The sequence below is a fragment of the Peromyscus maniculatus genome, chromosome 8 (assembly GCF_049852395.1).
Source record: "Peromyscus maniculatus bairdii isolate BWxNUB_F1_BW_parent chromosome 8, HU_Pman_BW_mat_3.1, whole genome shotgun sequence".
In the NCBI taxonomy this organism is placed as follows: Eukaryota; Metazoa; Chordata; class Mammalia; order Rodentia; family Cricetidae; genus Peromyscus; species Peromyscus maniculatus.
In genome coordinates, this window is record NC_134859.1 from 55,481,472 (window position 1) to 55,503,865 (window position 22,394).

Consider the following 22,394-nt stretch of genomic DNA (forward strand, 5'->3'; position numbering starts at 1 on the left):
AGGCACTAAGGATAAGCCAGAGAGAGGTGCGCTTGCCTGAAGTCACAGCTACGTGAGAGGCAGAGGCAGGAGGGTCACTTGAGCCCAGGAGTTTGGTGCCAACCTCAGCAGTGTGTAGAGACTGTGTTAAAAAAGAAGAAGAAGAAAACGCCTATCATGTGGCTCACAGCTCAGGTTTAAGACATTCGGTTTCAGTTTGGTTCAGGGTCAACAGACTGACGCAGTTGTTCTGGTGTAGTTCAGGTCCCCAGTGGGGAACAAGTGCTTCCTGCGTTCGGGGCTGAGAGCTGTTGAATCAGTTCAGATCAGTGCGTTATTGCCAAGTTCCTGTTCTGTGGTTATCTCACGCCGTAGGCCTGGGAAGGGAGATATTAAAGTATGTGAGACCTTGTGGGACAAGCCCGTATCCCAGGAGTGCATAGTGTGTCGGAGGAAGTGACAGACGGAGCATGTATAAGACTTAGGTAAACCACAGTAAAAAAACAGCCAGGTTTTCTGTGTCCCAGAGGTAGGCTGTAAAGGTTTATAACATCTGAGCTGTGGTTCTTACAACACTTAGGCTAGAGACAGGCAGAAGGTGCAGGCATCAGGGACGTGCAGTAGTACTGACCGTCCATTTTTCTCTTTGAATTGTCTCACTCAGCTCACATGTGACACAGCAGAGGCTCTCGGCTTAGGTAATTTGCCCCAGAAAACAGCAGAATGGGACCCCAGCACGGATTGATGGTTTCGGGGGCTGTGCCCTTAGCTGCTGGATTCCTGCAGGTTAAGGAACCGGGAAAAGAGGGCTGGGGATGCGGCTGAGGTGGAAGAGAGTGCTTGTGTAGTGTGTAGGAAGCCGTGAGTTCAAGCCTCAGTACTGCACACAGCCAAGGGTGGTGGCACATGCCTGTGATCCCAGCACCCGGGGGTGGGAGGTGGGGTGTGTGTGTGGAGAGCAGAAAACCAGGACATCCTCCCTGTCTCAAGAAAGAGTAGCAAAGAGTAGCTCTGACCAGTCTGCAGCAGCCACCTCACCTGGTCCCGCTTTCTTTCTGTAACACCACTCCTGTTCCCCTCCTTTGGAGAAATCTTTAGAGTATCTGTCTGCTTTTAAAAATTGTTAGGGGGCTGGAGAGATGGCTCAGCGGTTAAGAGCACTGGCTGCTCTTCTAGAGGACCTGGGATCAATTCCCAGCACCCACATGGCAGCTCACAACTGTCTGTAATTCCAGTTCCAGGGGACCCAACACTCATAGCACAACACCAGTGCACATAAAATAAAAATAAATACATTAAAAAAAAATGGTTAGAATTGCTGGGCAGTGGAGGCAGAGGCAGGCAGATCTCTGTGAGATTAAGGCCAGCCTGGTCTACAGAGTGCATTCCAGGACAGTCAGAGCTACACAGAGAAACCCTGTCTCAAGCCACCCCCACTCCAAAAAAAAAAAAAAAAAAAAAATTACTGCAATTATTCTGTTTAAATATTGTATTTACACACGTTTACATGTACACGCGCACATGTGTGTGGCGGTCAGAGCACAGCTTTCAGGAGTCAGTTTTCTCCTCCTACCTTGCGAATTGGGAGGACTGAACTCGAAAGATCAGGCAGGCAGCAAACACCCGTCCCTGGTGAGTCATCTCACTGGCCTTAAATTGTCCTATCCACCGTCTGCCTTAGCAGCCAGGTTAAGGTCTGTGAGAGCAGGGGTATGGGGGTTTTATCTTTTTTACCTGCCGTAGAGTAGGAACAGAATGTTTGGGAAATCGATGGATATGTTTTGGGGCATGGTGGTATAAAAGGAAACGTAAGAGAGGCTACCGCCCACCTCGCGTCTGTTGGTCCCAGACATGCAGTGTGTCTTCCTGGCCGTTGACAGCTGAGTGACCCGTCATGCCTCAGCTGGGAGTTTCCACCCTCACGGAAACCTTGCCTGTCTATGCCTAACGCTGGCTTTGTGCTGCCTCAGCCCTCCCTCTGCGTCACTCGACGACCCAGTCAGTAGTCTGTTTCTCTGTCGGATGCTGCAGTTCGTCCTCGTTTCCACGGTTCTCCGTTACTTTTAGTGTAAATAATGGAAAGAACAGTTTGGGCTGAGAGCCAGGCTTGCTGGTGGCGCACACCTTTAATCCCAGCACTTGGGAGGCAGGGGCAGGTGGGTCTCTGTGAGTTTGAGGCTCAAGGGGTCTACAGAGGGAGATCCAGGACAGCCAGAAGTACATAGTGAGACTGTGTCTCAAAATAAAAAAGTTAGGTGGAGGATATAGCTCAGTGGTAGAGCCCTAAATTCCATCTCTAGTCTCTGTCTGTCTGTCTCTCTCTCTCTCTCAGACACACATAGAGTACATAAATGGTAAAAACTCTAAACATGGTGGCACATAGCTCTAATCCCAGCCCCCAGGAGGCTTGAGGCAGGTGGATCTCTGTGAGTTCAAGACCAGCCTGGTCTGCAAAACAAGTTCCAGGACAACCAGAACTGTTATACATAGAAACCCTATCTTGAAAACCCAAATAAATAAAAAGTCATTTTTGCATATTATGATTATTATATTTTCAACTACTCTGTGAATAAAGACTTCATTATTCCAATCTGTAGAAAATCCCCAAGGTTAGGTAATTTGCTGAGTGTCTCTGGCTCAGGAATCATAGATACCGATACCAGGTCTTTGGTACTTGTGGGTCCTCCAGTGTAAATAGAGTACCATTTTTTCTTTTCTTTTTGGTTTGTTGAGACAGGGTTTCTCGGTATAGCCCTGGCTATCCTGGAACTCACTCTGTAGACCAGGCTGGCCTCGAACTCAGAGATCTGCCTACCTCTGCCTCCTGAGTGCTGGGATTAAAGGTGTGTGCCTCCACTGCCTGGTTTGTCTTTGTATCTTTGAGGCAGAGTCTTGCTTTGTAGCCCAGGCTGCACTCAAACTCACTTCGTAGTTAGTTCAGGCTAGCTAACCTCAAATTTCCAGCAGTCATTCGGCCTCAGCCTCCTGAATAATGGGGATTTAGAAGTATGGCACCATAGCTGGAGTTGGGTTAACCTTATTTTATCCTATATTAGCTGTGACTTGAGAAGGTTAATCAGATGGCAGCCATTTGTAAGATGCACCAGGCAGAGTGCCTCCTGGAGGCATGAAGGGACTAGGGATGACGTGAATGGAGGCATCCAGGACTAGGGATGACGTGAATGGAGGCATCCAGGCCTGACTAGGGAAAATGAGTAGGAATGGACACACGGAAGGAAGGCAGAGTGATGGGGCCTCTGTCCAGTCGATGACTATGGCTGAAGAAGTCTTCCGAGAATGATGATTTCTAAGCCGTGGTCAGGGAGCATGGCGGTGGGTCAGTAGGCGCCACTGCAGAGGCTTCTGGGAGTCGTAGTTGGGTCTCTAACCCTCCTTCTGCTTTCTCTCCCTGTGCTGCCTGCCACCAGAGGGGCTGTGGCACCGCCGCAGGTACTGGGGGTGGAACCGGTGGTGCATGCGTGCTCCGGGGGTGAGACGAGGGGGGAGTCCGGCCGTAGCGCGGCGTCTTGAGTCTGATCCCCTTCCTCCCCTCCACGCAGTGATGGTCACATTGGAGCCTTGTGAAGGAGCCGAGACCTACGTCAATGGGAAGCTTGTGACGGAGCCGCTGGTGCTGAAGTCAGGTAGAAGACGTGTCGCAGAGGCTGGGGACCTAGCTCAGAGGTAGAGCGCTTGCCTAGCATGCGCAAGGCCCTGGGTTCGGTTTCCAGTACCATACACACACAGAAGGAGGTGTACGGAGGACGGGTGTGGTAGAAAGTGCTAGATAGGGCAGGGCTTTCTGGGCACCTTGGGATAGATGGGAAAGAGCATGGACATAGGAAGGGGCCGGCAGGACAGACTAAGGAGGGAAGTCTTGGAATTCTCTTGCTCCCCTGGGTCCCTGGGAAGAGAGGATGCCTTCTCCAGCAGCTCGCCTTAGTAAGCAGGTGCTTCCTTGGGTCAGCAAAGGTGTGTTGACTCCAACTGCTTCCAGCTTTGGTGCGTGTAGGACAGAGGTGGTCAGGTCCCCTGGAATCAAGGACAAGATCTGTGCTTGGACCTGGGGATGGTTTGCTGCTGTGGGTGAGCGAGTCTACTCTCCCCTCTTCCCATTTCCAGGAAACAGGATCGTAATGGGCAAGAACCACGTTTTCCGCTTCAATCACCCGGAGCAAGCGCGGCTTGAACGAGAACGAGGGGTCCCCCCACCCCCAGGACCTCCCTCCGAGCCCGTGGACTGGAACTTTGCTCAGAAGGAGCTGCTGGAGCAGCAAGGCATAGACATCAAGCTGGAGATGGAGAAGAGGTGTGAGGGGGTCCCCCACGGGTCTCTCTAAGCCAGGGGGCTCCACCGAGCAGCTCCAGAGACCCTCACACCTCCTCCTTCCCTCTGTCTGACCCCAGGCTGCAGGACCTGGAGAATCAATACCGGAAAGAGAAGGAAGAGGCTGACCTTCTGCTGGAGCAGCAGCGGCTGGTGAGGGGCTGCTGTGGGCACAGCCGGGTGGGCAGAGCTGGAGAGGGGCTAGTGTGGGCACAGCAGGGTGGGCAGAGCTGGAGAGGGGCAGCTGTGGGCACAGCAGGGTGGGCAGAGCTGGAGAGGGGCTGCTGTGGGCACAGCAGGGTGGGCAGAGCTGGAGAGGGCTAGTGTGGGCAGAGCTGGAGAGGGCTAGTGTGGGCAGAGCCTGGAGAGGGGCTGGTGTGGGCATAGCCGGGTGTGAAACTAGAAGAAAACATTGCCATGTACAGGGAACTAACACTGCAGTTGACGAGGCTCCCTAGACTCCAGTGACCCTGGGCCCCTTCAGATCACTTCCAAGTACCATTATTCATGTAGGATGGTTCCTTAAATGGACTTTTAAGTGTTTAACCTCGTCGTGAGAGTAATACATAGTCATTTGCTGCCAATGACAGTACTGTCAGCGACAGACCGTGTATACAGGGGTGGTCCCCTGAGATCGTATCAGCGACTGCCAGCGACAGACCGTGTATACAGGGGTGGTCCCCTGAGATCGTATCAGCGACTGCCAGCGACAGACCGTGTATACAGGGGTGGTCCCCTGAGATCGTATCAGCCAGTAATGTGTAGCTACCTTGATTTGTGTCAATGCGGTCTGTGGCGCCCCCATGATAAGATCACTTTCGGATGCGTTTCTCAGAACACATCTCTGTATTTAAGTGGCCCATGACCATATATGCACAAAACCCCCGACTCGATTAACTGCCCCTGCTTCTTAGTCTTGCCAGCTGCTGGTGTGAGTGGTTAATCCATCAGACATAGCTCTGCTGTCCAGACCAGTCCCTGCAAGGAGCACAGTTCCTAAGAGGTAGAAAGGGTCTTGAGGCCGGGGACACTGACGTGGTGTCTTCCGCGTCTTTGGTACAAGGGTGGTCTCTGGGGTGTCCTTAGCCCTCTTCCTCTCTTCTCTCTGGCCCCAGTATGCCGACTCTGACAGCGGGGAAGACTCTGACAAGCGCTCTTGTGAGGAGAGCTGGCGGCTGATCTCCTCCTTGCGAGAGCAGCTGCCCCCCACCACAGTCCAGACCATCGTCAAGCGCTGTGGCCTGCCCAGCAGTGGCAAGCGCAGGGCCCCTCGCAGAGTCTACCAGATCCCTCAGCGGCGGCGGCTGCAGGGCAAAGACCCCCGATGGGCCACCATGGCCGACCTGAAGATGCAGGCAGTCAAGGAGATATGCTACGAGGTGGCCCTGGCCGACTTCCGTCACGGACGAGCAGAGATCGAGGCCCTGGCTGCCCTCAAGATGAGGGAGCTGTGTCGCACCTATGGCAAGCCCGAGGGCCCCGGCGATGCCTGGAGAGCCGTGGCCAGGGACGTGTGGGACACCGTGGGTGAAGAGGAAGGAGGTGGAGGCGGTGGAGGTGGCGGTGAGGAAGGGGCCCGTGGGGCAGAGGTGGAAGACCTCCGAGCTCACATCGACAAGCTGACAGGAATTCTTCAGGAAGTAAAGCTGCAGAACAGCACCAAGGACCGCGAGCTGCAGGCCCTACGGGACCGGATGCTCCGCATGGAGAGGGTCATCCCCCTGACACAGGTAGGAAAGCCTGCCCTCCCTTCCTCCTTCGCTTCCTTCAGCTCTGGGTTCCTTTTTAGGATCCTGCTGCTTGCTTCTCACATCCCAGCTTCCTTCTGTCTTTTGTTTTGTTTTGTTTTTGTTTTTTCGAGACAGGGTTTCTCTGCGTAGCTTTGCGCCTTTCCTGGAACTCACTCTGTAGCCCAGGCTGGCCTCGAACTCACAGAGATCCGCCTGGCTCTGCCTCCCAGTGCTGGGATTAAAGGTGTGTGACACCACCGCCCAGCTCGTCTGTCTTTTGAAAAGGCTTACTGAAGTTTAATAGGTTTTGTTTTTTGATAGGGTTTATGAATCACATGCTTCACAAGCTCCAGAATGATACTAAAAGTAGGTTCTACATGGGCAGGAGAGACGACTCAACCATTAAGTTGCTCCTTCAGAGGACCAGAGTTCAGTTCCCAGCACCCACATGGCAGCTCATAGTTGTTTGGAAATCCAGTGCCCTCTTCTGCTCTGCAGGTGCCATACACAGGGTGAATAAACATACACACAGGCAGATAAATGAATGAATTAGATTCTACAGGCCTAGGTTGGTAAGGGCTTGCCCCCCAAACATGAGGATCTGAGTTTGGTCCTCAGAGCCCACATAAAGAAGTTGGGTACAGTGCTGCACACTTACAGTCCTGGTGCTGTAAGCAAGGAGTGGAGGTAGATGGATCCCTGCTGCTTCTTGGCCACCTCCCTAGTCTACTCCGTGAGTTCTAGGGCAGTAAGGGACCCTGTCTCTAAGAACAAGGGAGACACACCTGAGGAGGACATCCAGGTTCTCTTCTGGCCTACACACATACTTGTACCCACACATATGCACACATACTCATAGACCTGCACAAATGTACACACAGTACAGATTCTGGACTAGGTATGCTCGGCACGTGCCTATGATCCCAGCACTCGGGAGGCAGACACAGGAGGATGGGTAGTTCAAGACCAGTCTGAGCTACGATTCAAAAAAACAGACAAAAGTACTGATTGTGACATCCACCAACCCGGCATACCAAATCTGTATCTTTGGTGATCTGTAGCTAATAAGCTCCCGAGGTGGTTTCTGAATGACGGTGGCATTTGAGAACCACTAATGGAGAGCACACAGTGGTTACTGGAAGCCTGTTCTTATGTGCACATACAACTGGCCTCCCCTCTGATCGCTCTGGTAGAGACTGAATGGTGATACTGTTACCTCTCCTTCCTTGGCCCGTGTTCAGTGAACATAGACACATTTGAGTGTCCGCCGTATGCCTGGTAATGTGCTAGCCACTGAGGTTCTACTACAAGCATTTTCTGCTCTGTTCCAGCCACCTTCCCACAGGTGTAGTTATGACTTGTTACCAGACTTCCTCTCCCGTGTGGCTTCTCGTCCTGTCCCCCACCTGCTCCACTCCAGCTCCTCCAGCCTGTTGGGCATGCTCATGTCTCAAGGCCTTTGCACCTGCTGCCCCGTTTGCCTGGCCGGTTTTCCCTCAGCAGTCATACCGCTTGCTTCTCACTCCCTACGGGCCTTGACAGAAGTAGTGACTTCTCAGTGAATTCGTGGTGGCCGCCGTGAGCTGGCTTCCTGTTCTTCCTGTTCTGTTCTCCATCTGAGGTGGAGCTCGTCTCCTTCCTACGGCACTTGGTAGCAGGTGCTATTATTATTATTATTATTTTTTGGTTTTTCGAGACAGGGTTTCTCGGCGTAGCTTTGCGCCTTTCCTGGAGCTCACTTGGTAGCCCAGGCTGGCCTCGAACTCACAGAGATCCGACTGCCTCTGCCTCCCGAGTGCTGGGATTAAAGGCGTGCGCCACCACCGCCCGGCCAGCAGGTGCTATTATTACTGGCATTTTTAATACAGATGGGGCTGCTGAAGAAGAGATGGGTTACTAGCAAAGAGAGACCAACCCCACAGCCAAGGGGTGGCAGACAGGATTGAGCTCATACCATGTAGTGGGTAGGCCCGTGCTCCAGCCCTCGCCCTAGCTTCATTGGACCCCATCCAGTCCCTCTACGTTCTTCTCCTGCACCCCTAGAATCCACATGCCCTCGGGACTCCGCTCTTTTCACGTCTCTCTTCTCCTTTTCCCTCTTCCAGGATCTCGAGGATGATAATGAAGACTCTGGTATGGTCTCCTGGGGCCCCGCAGAAGGGTCAGAGGCCGTAGAGGAGGCAGTGCCCAATGACCACTCACCGGCTGTCCGGCCCACCTCACCACCCCTGTCCAGCTGGGAACGGGTGTCGAGGCTGATGGAGGAGGATCCTGCCTTCCGCCGTGGCCGCCTCCGCTGGCTCAAGCAGGAGCAGCTACGGCTGCAGGGACTGCAGGGCTCCGGGGGCCGGGGCGGGGGGCTGCGCAGGCCTCCGGCCCGCTTTGTGCCCCCCCACGACTGCAAGCTGCGCTTCCCCTTCAAGAGCAACCCTCAGCACAGGGAGTCCTGGCCGGGAGTGGGGAGTGGAGAGGTCCCAGCTCCCCAGCCGCCTGAAGAGGTCACTGCGCCCCCGGCCCCCCCTGCCCGCAGGCCTCCAAGTCCCCGGAGGCCCCACCGCCCTCGCAGGAATTCCCTAGATGGAGGGAGCCGATCTAGAGGAGGGGGTTCTACACAGCCCGAACCCCAGCACTTCCAGCCCAAAAAGCACAACTATTATCCCCAGCAGCCCCAACCTTACCCAGCCCAGCGGCCGGGGCCCCGCTACCCACCGTACACCACCCCTCCACGAATGAGACGGCAGCGCTCAGCCCCTGACCTCAAAGAGAGCGGAGCAGCTGTGTGAGCCCCACGGCTGGGCAGACAGGGCCTAGCGGGGGCCCTCGGTAGGAGGAAGGTGCCCGAGATGCTGCTTCCCCAAGGAGCCCTGGGGCAAGGAGGCCAGAAAGCAGAGAGCAAGAGAGAGAAGGTCCGAGTAGGTGATAGAAGACGCCGCCGAGTGACTGAGCTGGAGGCTGAGGGAAGGAAGAGGGTGTGGAGTTGGCCAGGAGCGAACCAAAGTGAAGGAAGAGCCATAGGAAGTCGCCCTTGGGGGCCACCAGTTGCAGGGGGGAGGTCCCCACAAACGCTGCTATGGGTTGCGGGTGGGAGGGCTGGGTTATCTGCATAGCCAGTGTTTTGACTTTCTTTCCGCGTGGGTGCAAAGGGGAGAGAACCAAGAGTGAGGTGGGTTCTCCTCCCCGGCTCTTGTCTGTCCGTCTGTCCATCTGTCTGTCTGTGGTGGGTTTCTGTTCCCAGGGAGGTGTGGTGGAATCCTAAGTCATTCCCTTCCCCTTCCAGGCCTCCTGCTATATTTAGGGGACCTGTCTGGTTTGGCTGGAGTCCCACGAGAATGCGGGACCTCTTAATAAAGGATAGCAAACGGTTGGGTCTTAGTAGAGGTACAGGTTGTATGAGTAAAATGCATCATTTTACTAAGTGTGTGGTGTCAGGTCATTTCTGCCTGTGCGTGTGTCCATGTGGTCACCACTCTGAGCAGGCAAAAGGTTGCCATGCTGTTTTCTTGAATTTAAAACCTCCTGTTCCCTCTCTTCGGGGTGCATAGTCTGTCCTTCGGTTTTTGTCTACCCTGGGCCTCGGCCCGGGTTGCGTACTTCAGGTGTCCTTGACAAAGGAGGGAGGGATGTGAGAGGAGATGGGGTCTTTCAGCCTGTCCGGGCCTAGGTGGAGGATATGGGGTTTGCCTCATGGACTCGCCTCGCCTGTTTGAAAGGTCTCCTAAGTTTATCCCTCTTGGATGGCGAATGTTGATGAGTCTCCCTGCACCTTCTCTGTGTTTTCATTTTGCTGTGTTCTTGCGCCTCGGCAGGCCACGCACTTCAGGCTCCTCCGTAGCGTGTTGAGACTCACTTTCGAAGCCAGGCATTGTTTGTGGTACACACTTTTAACTCCTGCAGAAGCAGGCAGATCTCTCTGAGTTTGAGGCCAGCCTGGTCTACAAAGTTAGCTCCAGGACAGCCAGGGCTACACAGTGAAACCCTGTCTCAAAATAACAACAACAACAAAAATCAAGTTTTAGCTAGGTGAGTGTTGTGTTGCCCTTCTATAATTTTAGTGCTGGGGTGCTGGGAAAGAGAATTGCCCCAGGCTTAAGGCCAGCCTAAACTACATGACCCTGTTTTAAATGATCACCCCCCTAAAAAGAAAACTCACCCCAGAGCTGTTAAAACTTTGAGTATAGCTTAAATGATGTGTGTGAGTGTGGGTTTGTGTGCCGAGTACAGTCGGTGCCTGTGGAGGACAGGACAGGTGTGTCGGATCAGTGGGACTGGACTTGCACGCAGTTGTGAGCTACGTGATGCTGTGCTGGGCATCGAACTCGAGTCCTCTTCAAAAATAGTATGCACCCCAACCACTGGCCTATCTGTCTAGCCCTGACTTAAAATAATAATAACAATAAAAATTTAGGAAATAAACTGCCTGTTTTAGACGCTCTGGTTTGAGCAGCAAACAGCCATGCCATATAAGTTTTTAGGTTAAATTGTATCAAGCACAACCCTGAGCTTGCTGAGTCTCTATGGGTCTTTTTTGGTTTTTGATTTTTTTTCGAGACAGGGTTTCTCTGTGTAGTTTTGGTGCCTGTCCTGGATCACGCTCTGTAGACCAGGCTGGCCTTGAACGCAGAGATCCACCTGGCTCTGCTTCCCGAGTGCTGGGATTAAAGGCATGCGCCACCACCGCCCGGCCAAGTCTCTGTGTTTTTATCTTGTTACTTGAATTTGAGCTGATGCTCTGCAGCTTCTTGAGGTCAGACCTGTACAAACAAGCAGCCGGATTGGAGATCCTCCAGACAGACCCGGGTCTCCAAGCAGGGGTGGGATAAGGTTTGCAGTTGGTTTCTGTATCCTGCTGCAAGGCTACCTTGATTTTGACACCTTTGACTGCTCGGTTTCCAGAAACCTGTTGACGGTGATTTAGGACCTGGAGTGTAATGGATAGTTTGGTGGCAGTGTTTACTTGAGTGGTTTATGATGTGGTCAGGGAGGGTAAGTGTGAGCAAGAAAATGATAGACTACAAAGGCCCGGGCAGTCAGAGCGAGCTGTGTGGTACAATGTAGGCGTTAGTCAAGATGAGAAAGAATGCCAGTTCCAGCTACAAATGGATGGCTTTTTTCTAAAACTCCACGAAGTAAATAGGTATTGCCTTTTTCTTTTTAACTGACTTGAGTTTTCCACATCTGTCTTCAATAATGTGGACGGACAAGATTTTGTTCAGATGAGTGCCCATGAGTCTCGTGTACATATGCTAACCTGTGGTATGCATTTTGCTTAGTTCTTAGTCCTTGACCCTGTTCCCATTTTCAAATGGGAAGAGGGGTTTGATTGGAATGAGCTATCCAAGTGCATATTTCTTCAGTGGTGAAGTTAGGGGGCCTAACCTAGGCCAGCCTGACTGAAGCCTGGACTCCATCCAGCCCTCCAGGACGTGGACATTATTCCTTCCAGGACCCACACTGTCCTGTCCTCCGCTGTCTCTTCCCAAGTATGTCACAAGCCTGCCTCTAGCTTCTGGTCTCTCCCGCTTTGTGCTGTGAAGAAGTGACAGCCGCCGTTTCCCTGCTCTGGAATCATGGGACGTCGCCTGCCCGAGCAGTCTGCAGCCTTCTGGCTCTCAAATTTGGCACTGCTACAACGTCACCCTTGGTTCCTGTGACAATCCAGTTAGCTTTTCTTCCTTTCCCTCCTCAGAGGGCTCTTTTGGCTAGTTGCACATTTAGATTCTTCTGTCACCTGAGCTTTTTGTGTGGTGAATACACTTAGAAATCTTTGGCCTCCACCCACCCCCAATTTTCCATTCTTTTCTACACTGATAACTTCTAGGTTTGGTTTGAAATTGTTATTTTCCTTAAAAAAAAGTGTTTTTTGTTTGTTTTTGCTTGTTTTTGTTTTGTTTTGTGAGGTAGGAGACATCTATGTAGTCCAGATTGGCTTCAAAACTTGTGGTCTTCCTATCCCAGTCTCTCAAATTTGGGGATTACAGGGGTACACTACTATGTCTAGCATTCTTTTGTTTGTTTTGAGACAGAACCTCTCTGTATAACCCTAACTGACCTGGAATTTGCTATGTAGACCAATCTAGTCTCAAAATTTTCTGTCTTCTGAATTCTGAGCTTATAGGCATGTGTCATCAGACCGGGATGCCTTGCCCTTTATTTTATTTTCTTTTTTGTACTGGTACAGGCCTTTATGTATACCAGGCTGGCCTTGAATTCATAGACGTCCACCTGCATCTTGTCTCCCAAGTTCTGGAATTAAAGGTCTGAACCACCATGGCCAGACTGCTTTTATTTACTTTTGTTACATTGTTACATTAAAACTGTATTTTGTGTGCATGTGTGCATGCAGGTAGACGTTAGAAGGCTTCTCTCTCCTTCCAACATTCGGGGTCTGGGCTGGAATTCATGCCATCAGGCTTGGGAGGCAGGCACCTTTACCTGCTGAGTCATTTTCTTGGCCCCTTTTAAAGAGTTAATGTCACCAGCTACCTGATACTGTTTTGCTTCAGGACCGTGGGCATCTTCTTACCATCCCTAGAGTTCCACCCCTCCTGACCAGTCACATCAGCAGCATCACCTTATTTCTTCACACAGAATCTGTGGAAACCTGAGTCTGTGGAGTCTTCTTCATAGGCCCATAAAACGATAGGGAGCCCTACCCAAGGCAGATTGGTTTTAAGTTTCCCACTTAGACTAGTCTGACTCACTAGCCCGGATTTGGAACCCTAGGCATTCCTGCTGCCTCATTAATACCTCTGGCTTGACACGGTGGCTGCACAACTGTATACGATCAGGAGGCTGAGCCAGGACACAGCTGTTGGAGACTGAGGCCATGCCGGGCCAGCCCAGGCTGCACAGTGAGATTGTTGCAAAACAAACCAAAGAGCCCAGCGGTGGTATCTCACACCTTTAATCCCAGCACTCGGGAGGCAGAGGCAGGCGGATCTCTTGAGTTTGAGGCCAGCCTGGTCTACAGTGCAAATTCCAGGACAGCCAGGGCTACACAGAAAAGCCCTATTCTGGAAAAAAACAAAAACAAAAACAAAAACAAAAACAAAAAAAAAAAAAAAACGGAAAACAAGACAACTCTAGCTACTTGATTAAAGGGTGTTCACTCCTCCGGGTAAAGCCCAGTTCTCTGCCTTAGTATGCACATTCTCTTGATGTCTGTCCCTCCTGTCATCCTTTCTTTGTTTGTTATTGGGACAGGGTCCCATTATGGAGCCCTGGCTGACCAGAACCTTGCTATGTTGATCGGCTGTGCCTTGAACTCACAAAGACCTGCCTACCTCCTCCTGCTGGGGTTAAAGGCGTGGGCCACCAGCCCATGACCCACTTCCCTCATTCTTGACAGTCAAGAAAAGGCTGTGCCATCATCTGGTGGAGTGTCTTGGGAAGTGTCTGGTCACCAGACACGAGTTTCAGAAACTGCTTTTCTCGGCCCTAAGCAGTTCCACGCACGCAAGCACGCATGCACGCAAGCACGCACACGTGGGAGCTGTAACCTGCAGGGTTCACGATAGCCTCCTGGCGACTTCCACCTCGACTCTAGTTCCCTTTCTTTTCCTCCTGGAGAAGGAATGTTTTCAGACACGGGCAGAGTCTTCCTGTGAGCAGTGGTAGCTCATAGGCTGGTTTCTGGCCTGCCGCCCTCACACATGGGGCCTGGACTGAGAAATTCTCGCAGCACCAAGCTGTTTTCCTGCGTGACCCTGGTGGTCGCTACAGGGAGCCTCCTCTAAAACCCCACTGAATTTTTTTTTAAGTGACCATGAGAAATGCTCTGGGTTCTTGCAAAGCTGAAGAGAAGCGGCTCTCCTTCCCTGGAGTCAAGGCCCTGTCCCTATGGATGAGAAATGTGCATGCTGTAAGGAGCTCACAGGCCCGGGCTCCCGCCTCACTGGTTACCTGTGTGCCCTGGGTGATGCACATCTGTGAGCCTCAGTTTCCTCCTTCTCAGTCCAAAAGCTGTAACAGCTCAATGGAGCCAAAGCTCCCAACCCTTACGGGACAGGCTAACCCATTGCCCCTCCCCCAGGCTCGCCTGTCCCCCGGTTTCCGCTAGGGGGAGAAAAGGCGCAGGTCCCCTGGAAAGACGTCTGCCTGTGCTTGCGCGTTCACAGAGCCTTGAGAGAGTGTGGCCGTGAGCGTCCCCCGTGGCCATGCGCGATAGTGACACCCCCCCCACACACACACCTCCACCCCTGTCCCGGTCCGAGGACGGAAAGTGCATGCGCAGAAAGTCAGGCTGGTACTTCTGCTTCTTGCTGGGTTGTAACTGGTTCTGGGGGTGAGACTGGAAGACCGAACAAGAGGGACAGGAATTCGCTGACGTTCTTCCTCCTGGACCTTCATCTTTGTTATTCTGAAGGGAAAACCTGACTCCCTTAAGAGTCACAATTTCGTCCCCTTAATGAATGCTCTGGAGCACCCAAGAAATGGAAGAGAAAGGACGTTTCCCTGAGCAACGTCTGCTATGTGGCGTTTACCGGATCAGCCAAACTTAGGGGAAATGGTGCCTCCCTACTAGAAGAGGTGTGGACTGGGTTTTGCTTTGTTTGGAATTTAACAAATGGAGTAGGAGGGGGCTAGAGGGGTGGCTCAGGGTGCTTTAAGAACACTTGGCTATTCTTAAACATCGAGTTCAGTTTAAAGTTCAGTTCAAAGAGTTCAGTTTCCAGCTCCTTCACAGGGAAACTCCAAGCACCTCCAACTGCAGCTCCACGGGATCTGGCGCCCTCTTCTGGCTTCCACAGGCATCTGTGACCATGTACACACACACACACACACACACACACACACACACACACACACACACACACACACACACACACACACAGAAGAAAAGTAGGAGAAACTGAAGTAATCCGGCCTTCCTGCCCGGTAGCTTATTGCTCTCTCCTGAAAATGAATCTTAAAATGTCCCTTCAATAAATATTTATTTATTCAGTTGGGTTTTTTTGAGGCAGGGTCTCATGTAATTTGGCCTTGAACTCCTGATTCTTCTGCCTTCATGTCCTAAGTGTTGTAATTATGTTTTTTTTTCTTTTCTGAAGATTCAGTACACATTGATGAGTCATTAACTTTGTTCTCATGGGGACCGGAGAGCTGGCTCAGTGGTTAAGAACATTTGCTGTTCTTACAAGAGGACTCAGGTTCGGGTTAACCTAGCACTCACGTGGCTGCTGACAACCCTCTGTAACTCCAGTGTAGGAGATCCCATGTCCTCTTCGGGCCTCCAAAAGTTCCAGTCACATGCATAGTGTGCATTCAGACATGCAAGCAAATACCCATGCACATAAGTTATAAATGAATAAATCTTCTTAAGATGTGTGCTTTTGCATGCCTTTAATCCCATCATTTGGGAAGCAGAGGCAGGTGGATCAGCTGCGAGTTCAAGGCCAGCCTGGTCTACAAAGCGAGTTCCAACAGTCAGGGCTACATAACAGAGAGACCCTGCCTCAAAAAATATATACATAAAATGTGTACTTTTGACCAGATATGGTGGCACATCTTTTTTAATCCCAGCACTCAGGAGGTAGAGGCAGATGGATCTCTGTGAGTTCCAGGCTAGCCTGGTCTACATAGTGAGTTAAGGTCAGCCAGTGCTACACAGTGAGACTGTCTCAAAACAAGCAAAGCAAAACAAAATAAACCCAAGCAAACAAAAATCAACAATAAAAACCCACCACAAAACCAAAAAGTGTACACTTTCATTTTTTTTTTTTGAGACAGGGTCTCATATACTTGAGGTTAGTTTTGAACTCGCTATACACCTGAGAACGGGCCTGTGATCCTCCTGCCTCCACCTCCCAGGCGCTAGTATTACAGAAGTGCACCTCACGTCAACCTTTTGAGATGCTCAGCTCTTTAAAGAGTTTTTTGTTTGTTTTATGTATATGAATATTGTGCATGCATGTACGTGTATATACCATGTGAATGTCTGATACCACAGAGATCAGAAAAGGGCATCAGACCCCCTGGAACTGGAGTTATACAAATTGTGTGCACCATATGGGTGCTGGGAACCAAACCCGAGTCCGCTGCAACAGCAGCCAGTGCTCTTAATCTCTGAGCCATCTCTCTAGTTCCTCCCTCCCCCTTTTAAGCCATGAATGTCCTAGGTGGTTCTGATATGCAACTAGGTTTTGGTCTCACTGCTAAAGAGAAAAGCTAACCCCCACCCAAACACGGTCAAATTTAGGCTCCCGCAGAAATGTCACCTCATGGTGTTTCTAGAACTCTGAGAGAACTGGAATTTTTAAAATATTATTTCTCTGACATAGTTTTCTCTTCCTAGTATGCCATGCACTGCTGTACATATCTAAAAAACGATGGACAAACTTAATCCTAACAGTCCAGTGGAGGGGCCGCTACTATTAATTGCTCTATTTATACAGATAAGGATTGAGCTTCTTGTCTAAGTTGCCACAGGACATGATCAGAGCCTGGATCTGAGCTTTGGCAATGACCTAACTCCAGAGCCTGTGTCCTCAACTTAAGATGGGCCTCCCCTTTGGCCAGAAGCTGTCACCCTGCCTATTTGAGACCGGTTAGCTATCAGCAGTTTAGAGACACAGCTGTTTGTGTGTTGGGCTTTGCAAAGGAGGGAAAGAAAAATGATAAAGTACAGGTGCTCCTCTTAAGTGGGTGTGAGACAAGAGACCACTGTGTTGTTGGAGTCGGAGCTGTGTGGCTGAGGAGAGGCAGGGTGCTAGGAGAACCGCACTTGCAGTGAGAGAGGCCATCCCCACAGAAGGGAGCTGAGGAGCAGGCTGTGAAGGCTTATTGTTAGAGGAGGCGGCCATGTGTTGGACTATAAGAGCCCGTTGTATGTGGGGGCTACGGAAGGATGGGTACTTGAGGGACATGGAAGACCTGATGGAAGTTATTTCTGGAGTCTGCCATGCTGTTCATAGGTGTGAGCTCTGAAGGCTGAGAAGGAGAAGGTAGGCCACTGTAGCTTTTGGTGACAAGAGCCTAAAGCCTTGAATTTCCACAGGTGTGGTGGGGAAGGGGCATGGAGAGTAAACAAGGATCTGACTTGTGGAGGTGCAGAACCCTTCCTTCGTGGAGGATCCCCGAAGGTCTTGGTGGGCAGGTGCCCTGGGCTCCACCCCAGGGCTAAGTAGATCTAAAGTTATTGCTTGCTCCTCAGCCCACCCTAATTCCATAGGACCGTGTGCCCCCAAGAGCATAGCACTTCCTAGAGACGGTGTGAGAGAGAGTAGGACCCCAACACTGTCCTCATTGGCAGCCGAGAAGTCAGCAGCTCATTTGCTCCCTCATCGCGTCGGGGGAGAGGCAGTCAATGGAAAGGATTCTTTCCAAGTTTCCCCACGCCATAGTTTGCCTCCTCAACCTATGGGTCACGACCCCCACAGGGTCACATATCAGATATCCTGCATATCAGATATTTACATTATGATTCATAACAGTAACAAAATTACAGTTGTGAAGTACCAATGAAATAATTTTTATTGATTGATTTTTATTATTAATTTATTTAATTTTTGAGACAGGGTTTTTCTGTGTAGCCTTGGTTGTCCTGGGAATTGCTCTGTAGACCAGGCTGGCCTTGAACTCTTAGAGATCCACCTGCCTCTGCCTCCCGAGTGCTGGGATTAAAGGCATATGCCACCACTGACCAGCCCACAACAAAATAATTTTATGGTTGGGGGTCACCACAACACGAAGAGCTGTATTAAAGGGTCACAGCGTTAGGAAGGTTGAGAACCCCTGGCCCAGACGGTTGCTGGGCTTCTGGATTTCAGCAGCCTTTAACATTGTCGTGCTGAGGATGGGAAGGGAGAGCTGGCCCTCGGGGTGAGCGGGTGAGGTATGAACTGTTGGGAGTTCTTCCTCCTGATTTCAGGGACACGCCCCATGTCTGTGTAGACGTCAACCCAGGTGGATTTTGTGGTCTTTGGTTTTTACCTCCCGCTCTGGCCTTCCATCTGCCATGCTCTGAGCACCTGCCTCGGGTGTGAGCAGAGGCAAGCAGACTCAGCAGCAGGAATCCTTATCTTTTGTTTTCCCACTTCCACCTGGTTCCTCCTGGGTTCCGATGTCTCTCCCCGAGGTTGGAAAGGGCCTCAGTTCTTAATTCTCCTACTTCTAGGTCTGTTTTCTGCAAGTCACCTGGGGGAGAGTGAAAACCATATAGCTTACATCTTAAAGATTTGTTACCCACTCCATCAAAAACATACCCTCAAGGGGTAAACTTTCTAGAAAATAAACTCGTAGATGATATTCATTTTTGCCCATTACTGACCCTGTAACATTGCTCCTTGGAAGGCTGATGTAGGAGATGGATGCTTATGCTTAGAGTTCAGACGATAGAGAAACAAAATCTGTGTGTGTGTGTGTGTGTGTGTGTGTGTGTGTGTGTGTGTGTGTGTGTGTGAGAGAGAGAGAGAGAGTCTGTGTGTGTGTGTGTGTGTGTGTGTGTGTGTGTGTGTGTGTGTGTGTGTGAGATGGGGAGAAACTTGAAGTAGTAACATGGATGGTATAAAGGATTTACTAATGAACCTACTTAGGAAATATTAAGTTACACAAAGTTGAATTTAGCTAAAGGAGCGCTGCCTCCTATTGGGACGACTGGAAGATTAAGTAGTGGAATAGCAGGCTTGTTAGAAACCGGAAGAAAGAAAATCTTGAACCATCACTGAAGTTTTAGAGTTGCTGAGAAAAAAAAATGTAACTATTATTTATTTCATGTATGGGGGTGTTTGGTCTGCATGTATGTCTATGCACTCAGTGTGTGTATATGTCTGGTGCCTGAGGAGGCACCAGAAAGGGGAGTTAGAGCTGGACAGTTGTGAGCCATCGTGTGGGTGCTGGGAATTGATCTCAGGTCCCCTGGAAGAGCAGCCAGTGCTCTTAACTGCTGAGCCATCTCTCCAGCCCCATGGTTTTCTCTTTCCTGGAAGTTCTTGACACCCCACATCCTCCTCGGCTGGATTGTTCCAGCTCAACTGCAAGTCTCAGCTTAGCTGCCACTGTCACGGGGAACCTTGACCCCTCAATGTGGCTAAGTACACTTTTCTTCAAGCTTCCCTGGACTCGTGTGTTTTACTGCCCTCTTCATACAGCCGCAGAGATACATTTTGTGCTTGTGAGATCCTTGACTCTGTGTTTGTTGAGGTTACAGAATGAACCTTGGTCACCATTTGACTCAGAACGAGTCATCTGTCAGGAGAGAAGCCATCTGGCGACTATGAAAGGACCGTATTAGGGTGGGTGTGGGAAGTGCCAGAAGAGAGGCTTGCGGGACACCGTGCCTGTGGCTTGCCCAAAGCCATTCTTGGCTTCCTGGCAGCTGGCCGGAGATGGATGCCTATCTACCTCCAGCTGGAGGAAGTATCCTGGGAATGAGTCTGAGATCCAGCAAGCCCAAGGTCTCTGGGCTCTGGAGCCTCGGGGGACGCTCCTGGGAGCCATCTAGCCATAAACAGGCAGATGTTCCTGCTGACCGGACAGTTGTCCCCTAGTGGATGGAGCTGGAGGCTGAGCACTGGAAGACTGGGTTACTCAATTCCACTTGAGTTGGTTTGTTTAGTTACATTTGTGTGTGTGATGATACACACATATATACATATATACAGTGTATTTTAAACATATCCACCCCTACTCCCTGCTTCCAAGTTTCCCCAGACCCACCCCACCATCCTCCTCTTCCCAACTTCATCTCTCTCTCTCTCTCTCTCTCTCTCTCTCTCTCTCTCTCTCTCTCTCTCTCTCTCTCTAACTCTGTTACCCACTGAATCCCATTAGTGCTGCCTGTATGTGAATGGTTGTGGGGCTCTCTGTTAGAGCAGCCACATCCCCAAAGAAAAAGACATGGCTCTCCCTCCCCCAGCAGCCATACATTTCAAATAGCTCCCCAGGAGTGGGCCTCACAACAACCTTTCCCCCCACCATACCTGCTAGAATTTTAATTGGCTCGATCTTGCCTAGGTCCTGTGCAAGGAACTACAGTTAATGTTAGTTTCTGAGTGCACAGCCATGTCATGTCCAGAACACGTCATTTCACAGCTCTCTTCCCCATCTTTCAGCTCTTACATTCTTTCCTTCTCCTATTCCAATATTCCCCGAGCCTCGGTGAGGGGGCACTGTAGACGTCTCATTTAAAGCTGAGCACTCACGGTCACTTCTCAGCACTTTGACCAGTTACAAGTCTGCATTAACCACTGCCCACTACAAAAAGAAGCTTTTCTGAGCAAGGTTGAGAGCCGCACAAATCTATGCATATAAACACAAATACTTGGAACGTTGTTTGACAATATAATTTAGCAATGTAATTGTAGCCTCTCTGCTAGGGCCTATGATTTCCCAGCCATGGGCTTTTGACCAGGTTGACAGTCTTAGACATGAAATCTCTCCTGTGAAGCAGGCCTCGCATCCATTCCGAAAGCAGTTGGTCACTGCCATGACTATCAAGTCACCGTCAGTGTCCTATAGTGGAGCACACAGGCATCAGTGCCAAGTAAAGCCACAGACATCTTCTTTTCTACCAGCAGCCAGCCTAATAGCTTCTGGTAGTATAAAAGCTAGCCTGGGGCTCCAAGTCAGTTCTAGATCAATTTTTTTCTCTGTCCTGAAAACAAAGCGTATGGTGTCTTCCGCAATACGGTACTATTTAGTTATGGTGGGTCGCTGGGTCACCAAGAGAGATGACAGTAACCTGAGTTGTGGAGGGATTGAAGTGGGTGTTAGTTGTTTATTTTATCTATTTTTTTTGTTATTTTAATTTTTTTTCTTTTGAGACAGGATCTTCCTGTGGCTCAGGCTGCCCTCAAGCCCATATCTCAGCCTCCCAAGCGCTGGAATTCCAGATTGACTCACCGTGTCTGCCCTGCCTACATTCTTCTCTTGTTATCTTCTTCATCCCATAATAAAATCTCTTTGGCTCTTTGCCAATCTTCCCCTGAGCCTGGAATGACTTCAAGTTGTTCCCTGACAGCGCCCTTCTTTGAAGTCCACCTCACATTCCACTTTAAGTGAAGGCTTCTTCATTGTCATTAGCAGATGTGGGTGACAGTTACCTTTCCTCCTCTGAACTCCCTTAGAAGGAATTCATGCACCTCTCATAGGCAGCCATATTGTTCAGCTTTACTGTTTACGTATGCGCCCTCCTTGAGAGCAAAGACCATATTTATTTGCGTAGCTCCCTTATTGTCTTAACTTACGGCAGATGTTCAACTGTTTGTTGACTGAGAGAATGACTCCCTTTTTATCAGTAAAGTACAGTGGCCAAGGGCATGGACTCTGGGCCTCTCGCTAGTGCTGTGACTGTGGACCAATTACTTGAATTCTCTGCGACAGAGTTTCCACGATGATAAATGGAGATATTGGGATCTGCCTCAGAGCAGCGTTGGCTACTTAGCCCATGCGCCTACCACTTAAGCATTTCACCTGTTCCCTGGAAAGAATGTGTGTGAGTAGCAACTGCCGTCCTCGGTACTGAGACACTGCAGGTCATGAGACCCTTTTCCTCTCCGAATTAGATTTCATCCCCTCTTCTGAGCCTTCTCTGGTAGAGCCAGGAGTGCTGACATCCTTCCAGAGAGCTTTTGCTGTCCTAAGTATTTTCTTGTGTGTGTGTGAGCGCCTGCATGTCTGTATGCCCTGGTGTCCACAGACACCAGAAGAGAGTGCCATTGGACCCTCTGGAGGGACAGCAGGTTGTGTGCTGCCACATGGGTGTCATGTCCTTCGGGAGAGCAGCAAGTGCTCTGAAACCGCTGAGCCTTCTCTCCAGCTTTGCTAGTTTGTTTTTGAGACAGGGTCTTGCTAGGTAGCCCAGGCTGGCCTTGGACACGCGATCTTCCTGCCTCAGTGTCCCAAGTGCTAGGATTACAGGCGTTGTGCCACCAAGCTCATGGGGGTCATACATTTTCAAATTCCACAGGGTGGGGTGAATGAGCTTTGTATGAGAGGGCCGGAGGGGCTGATGTGAGGAAAGGGGACGTGAAGTGGACGGTGGGGCAGAAGCAGGCACACAGCCCGTTCAGGGAGGAGAAGCAGGTTGCTCTGAGGCTGTCGGCGCTGAAGCTCTGAGGCTGTCGACGCGCTGAAGCACTCTCTGAAGCTCAGTGCAAGGGAGTTGCCATTTCGGTTTTCCCTGCTTTAGGGTTGCAGACTGCAGCTGCATCTCTTCCCCATGCTTACACAGGCCTGCAGGGAAAGGGGGGCGTTCCTCGGGGCTTTCTTTCTAAGAGGGGATGAACTACAGGCACCCATCTTGAGTGTCTTCCCCGGGCACAAACTGAGGCCACCCTCCCTTCTGTGTGGGCCAGGCTGGGATGGGGAGGAGGCTGCCTGAGCAAGCTTGCATTCCTAGGCTGTTGAGTATCCCCTTA

General features: G+C 50.8%; 1 protein-coding gene across 1 annotated transcript in view; it reads left to right on the forward strand.

The window, feature by feature from the left end:
* The window catches only part of Kif1c (kinesin family member 1C), a 29,712-nt gene extending 20,265 nt beyond the window's left edge, over positions 1–9,447 (forward strand). Inside the window, exons 19-23 of the mRNA XM_006994109.4 lie at positions 3,540–3,623; positions 4,102–4,288; positions 4,387–4,459; positions 5,422–6,036; positions 8,142–9,447. Of these exons, the coding sequence (XP_006994171.1) occupies positions 3,540–3,623; positions 4,102–4,288; positions 4,387–4,459; positions 5,422–6,036; positions 8,142–8,819 (1,637 nt within the window). The 3' untranslated portion in view covers positions 8,820–9,447. The remainder of the gene's footprint in view (positions 1–3,539; positions 3,624–4,101; positions 4,289–4,386; positions 4,460–5,421; positions 6,037–8,141) is intronic.
* Positions 9,448–22,394: the final 12,947 nt, after the last annotated feature.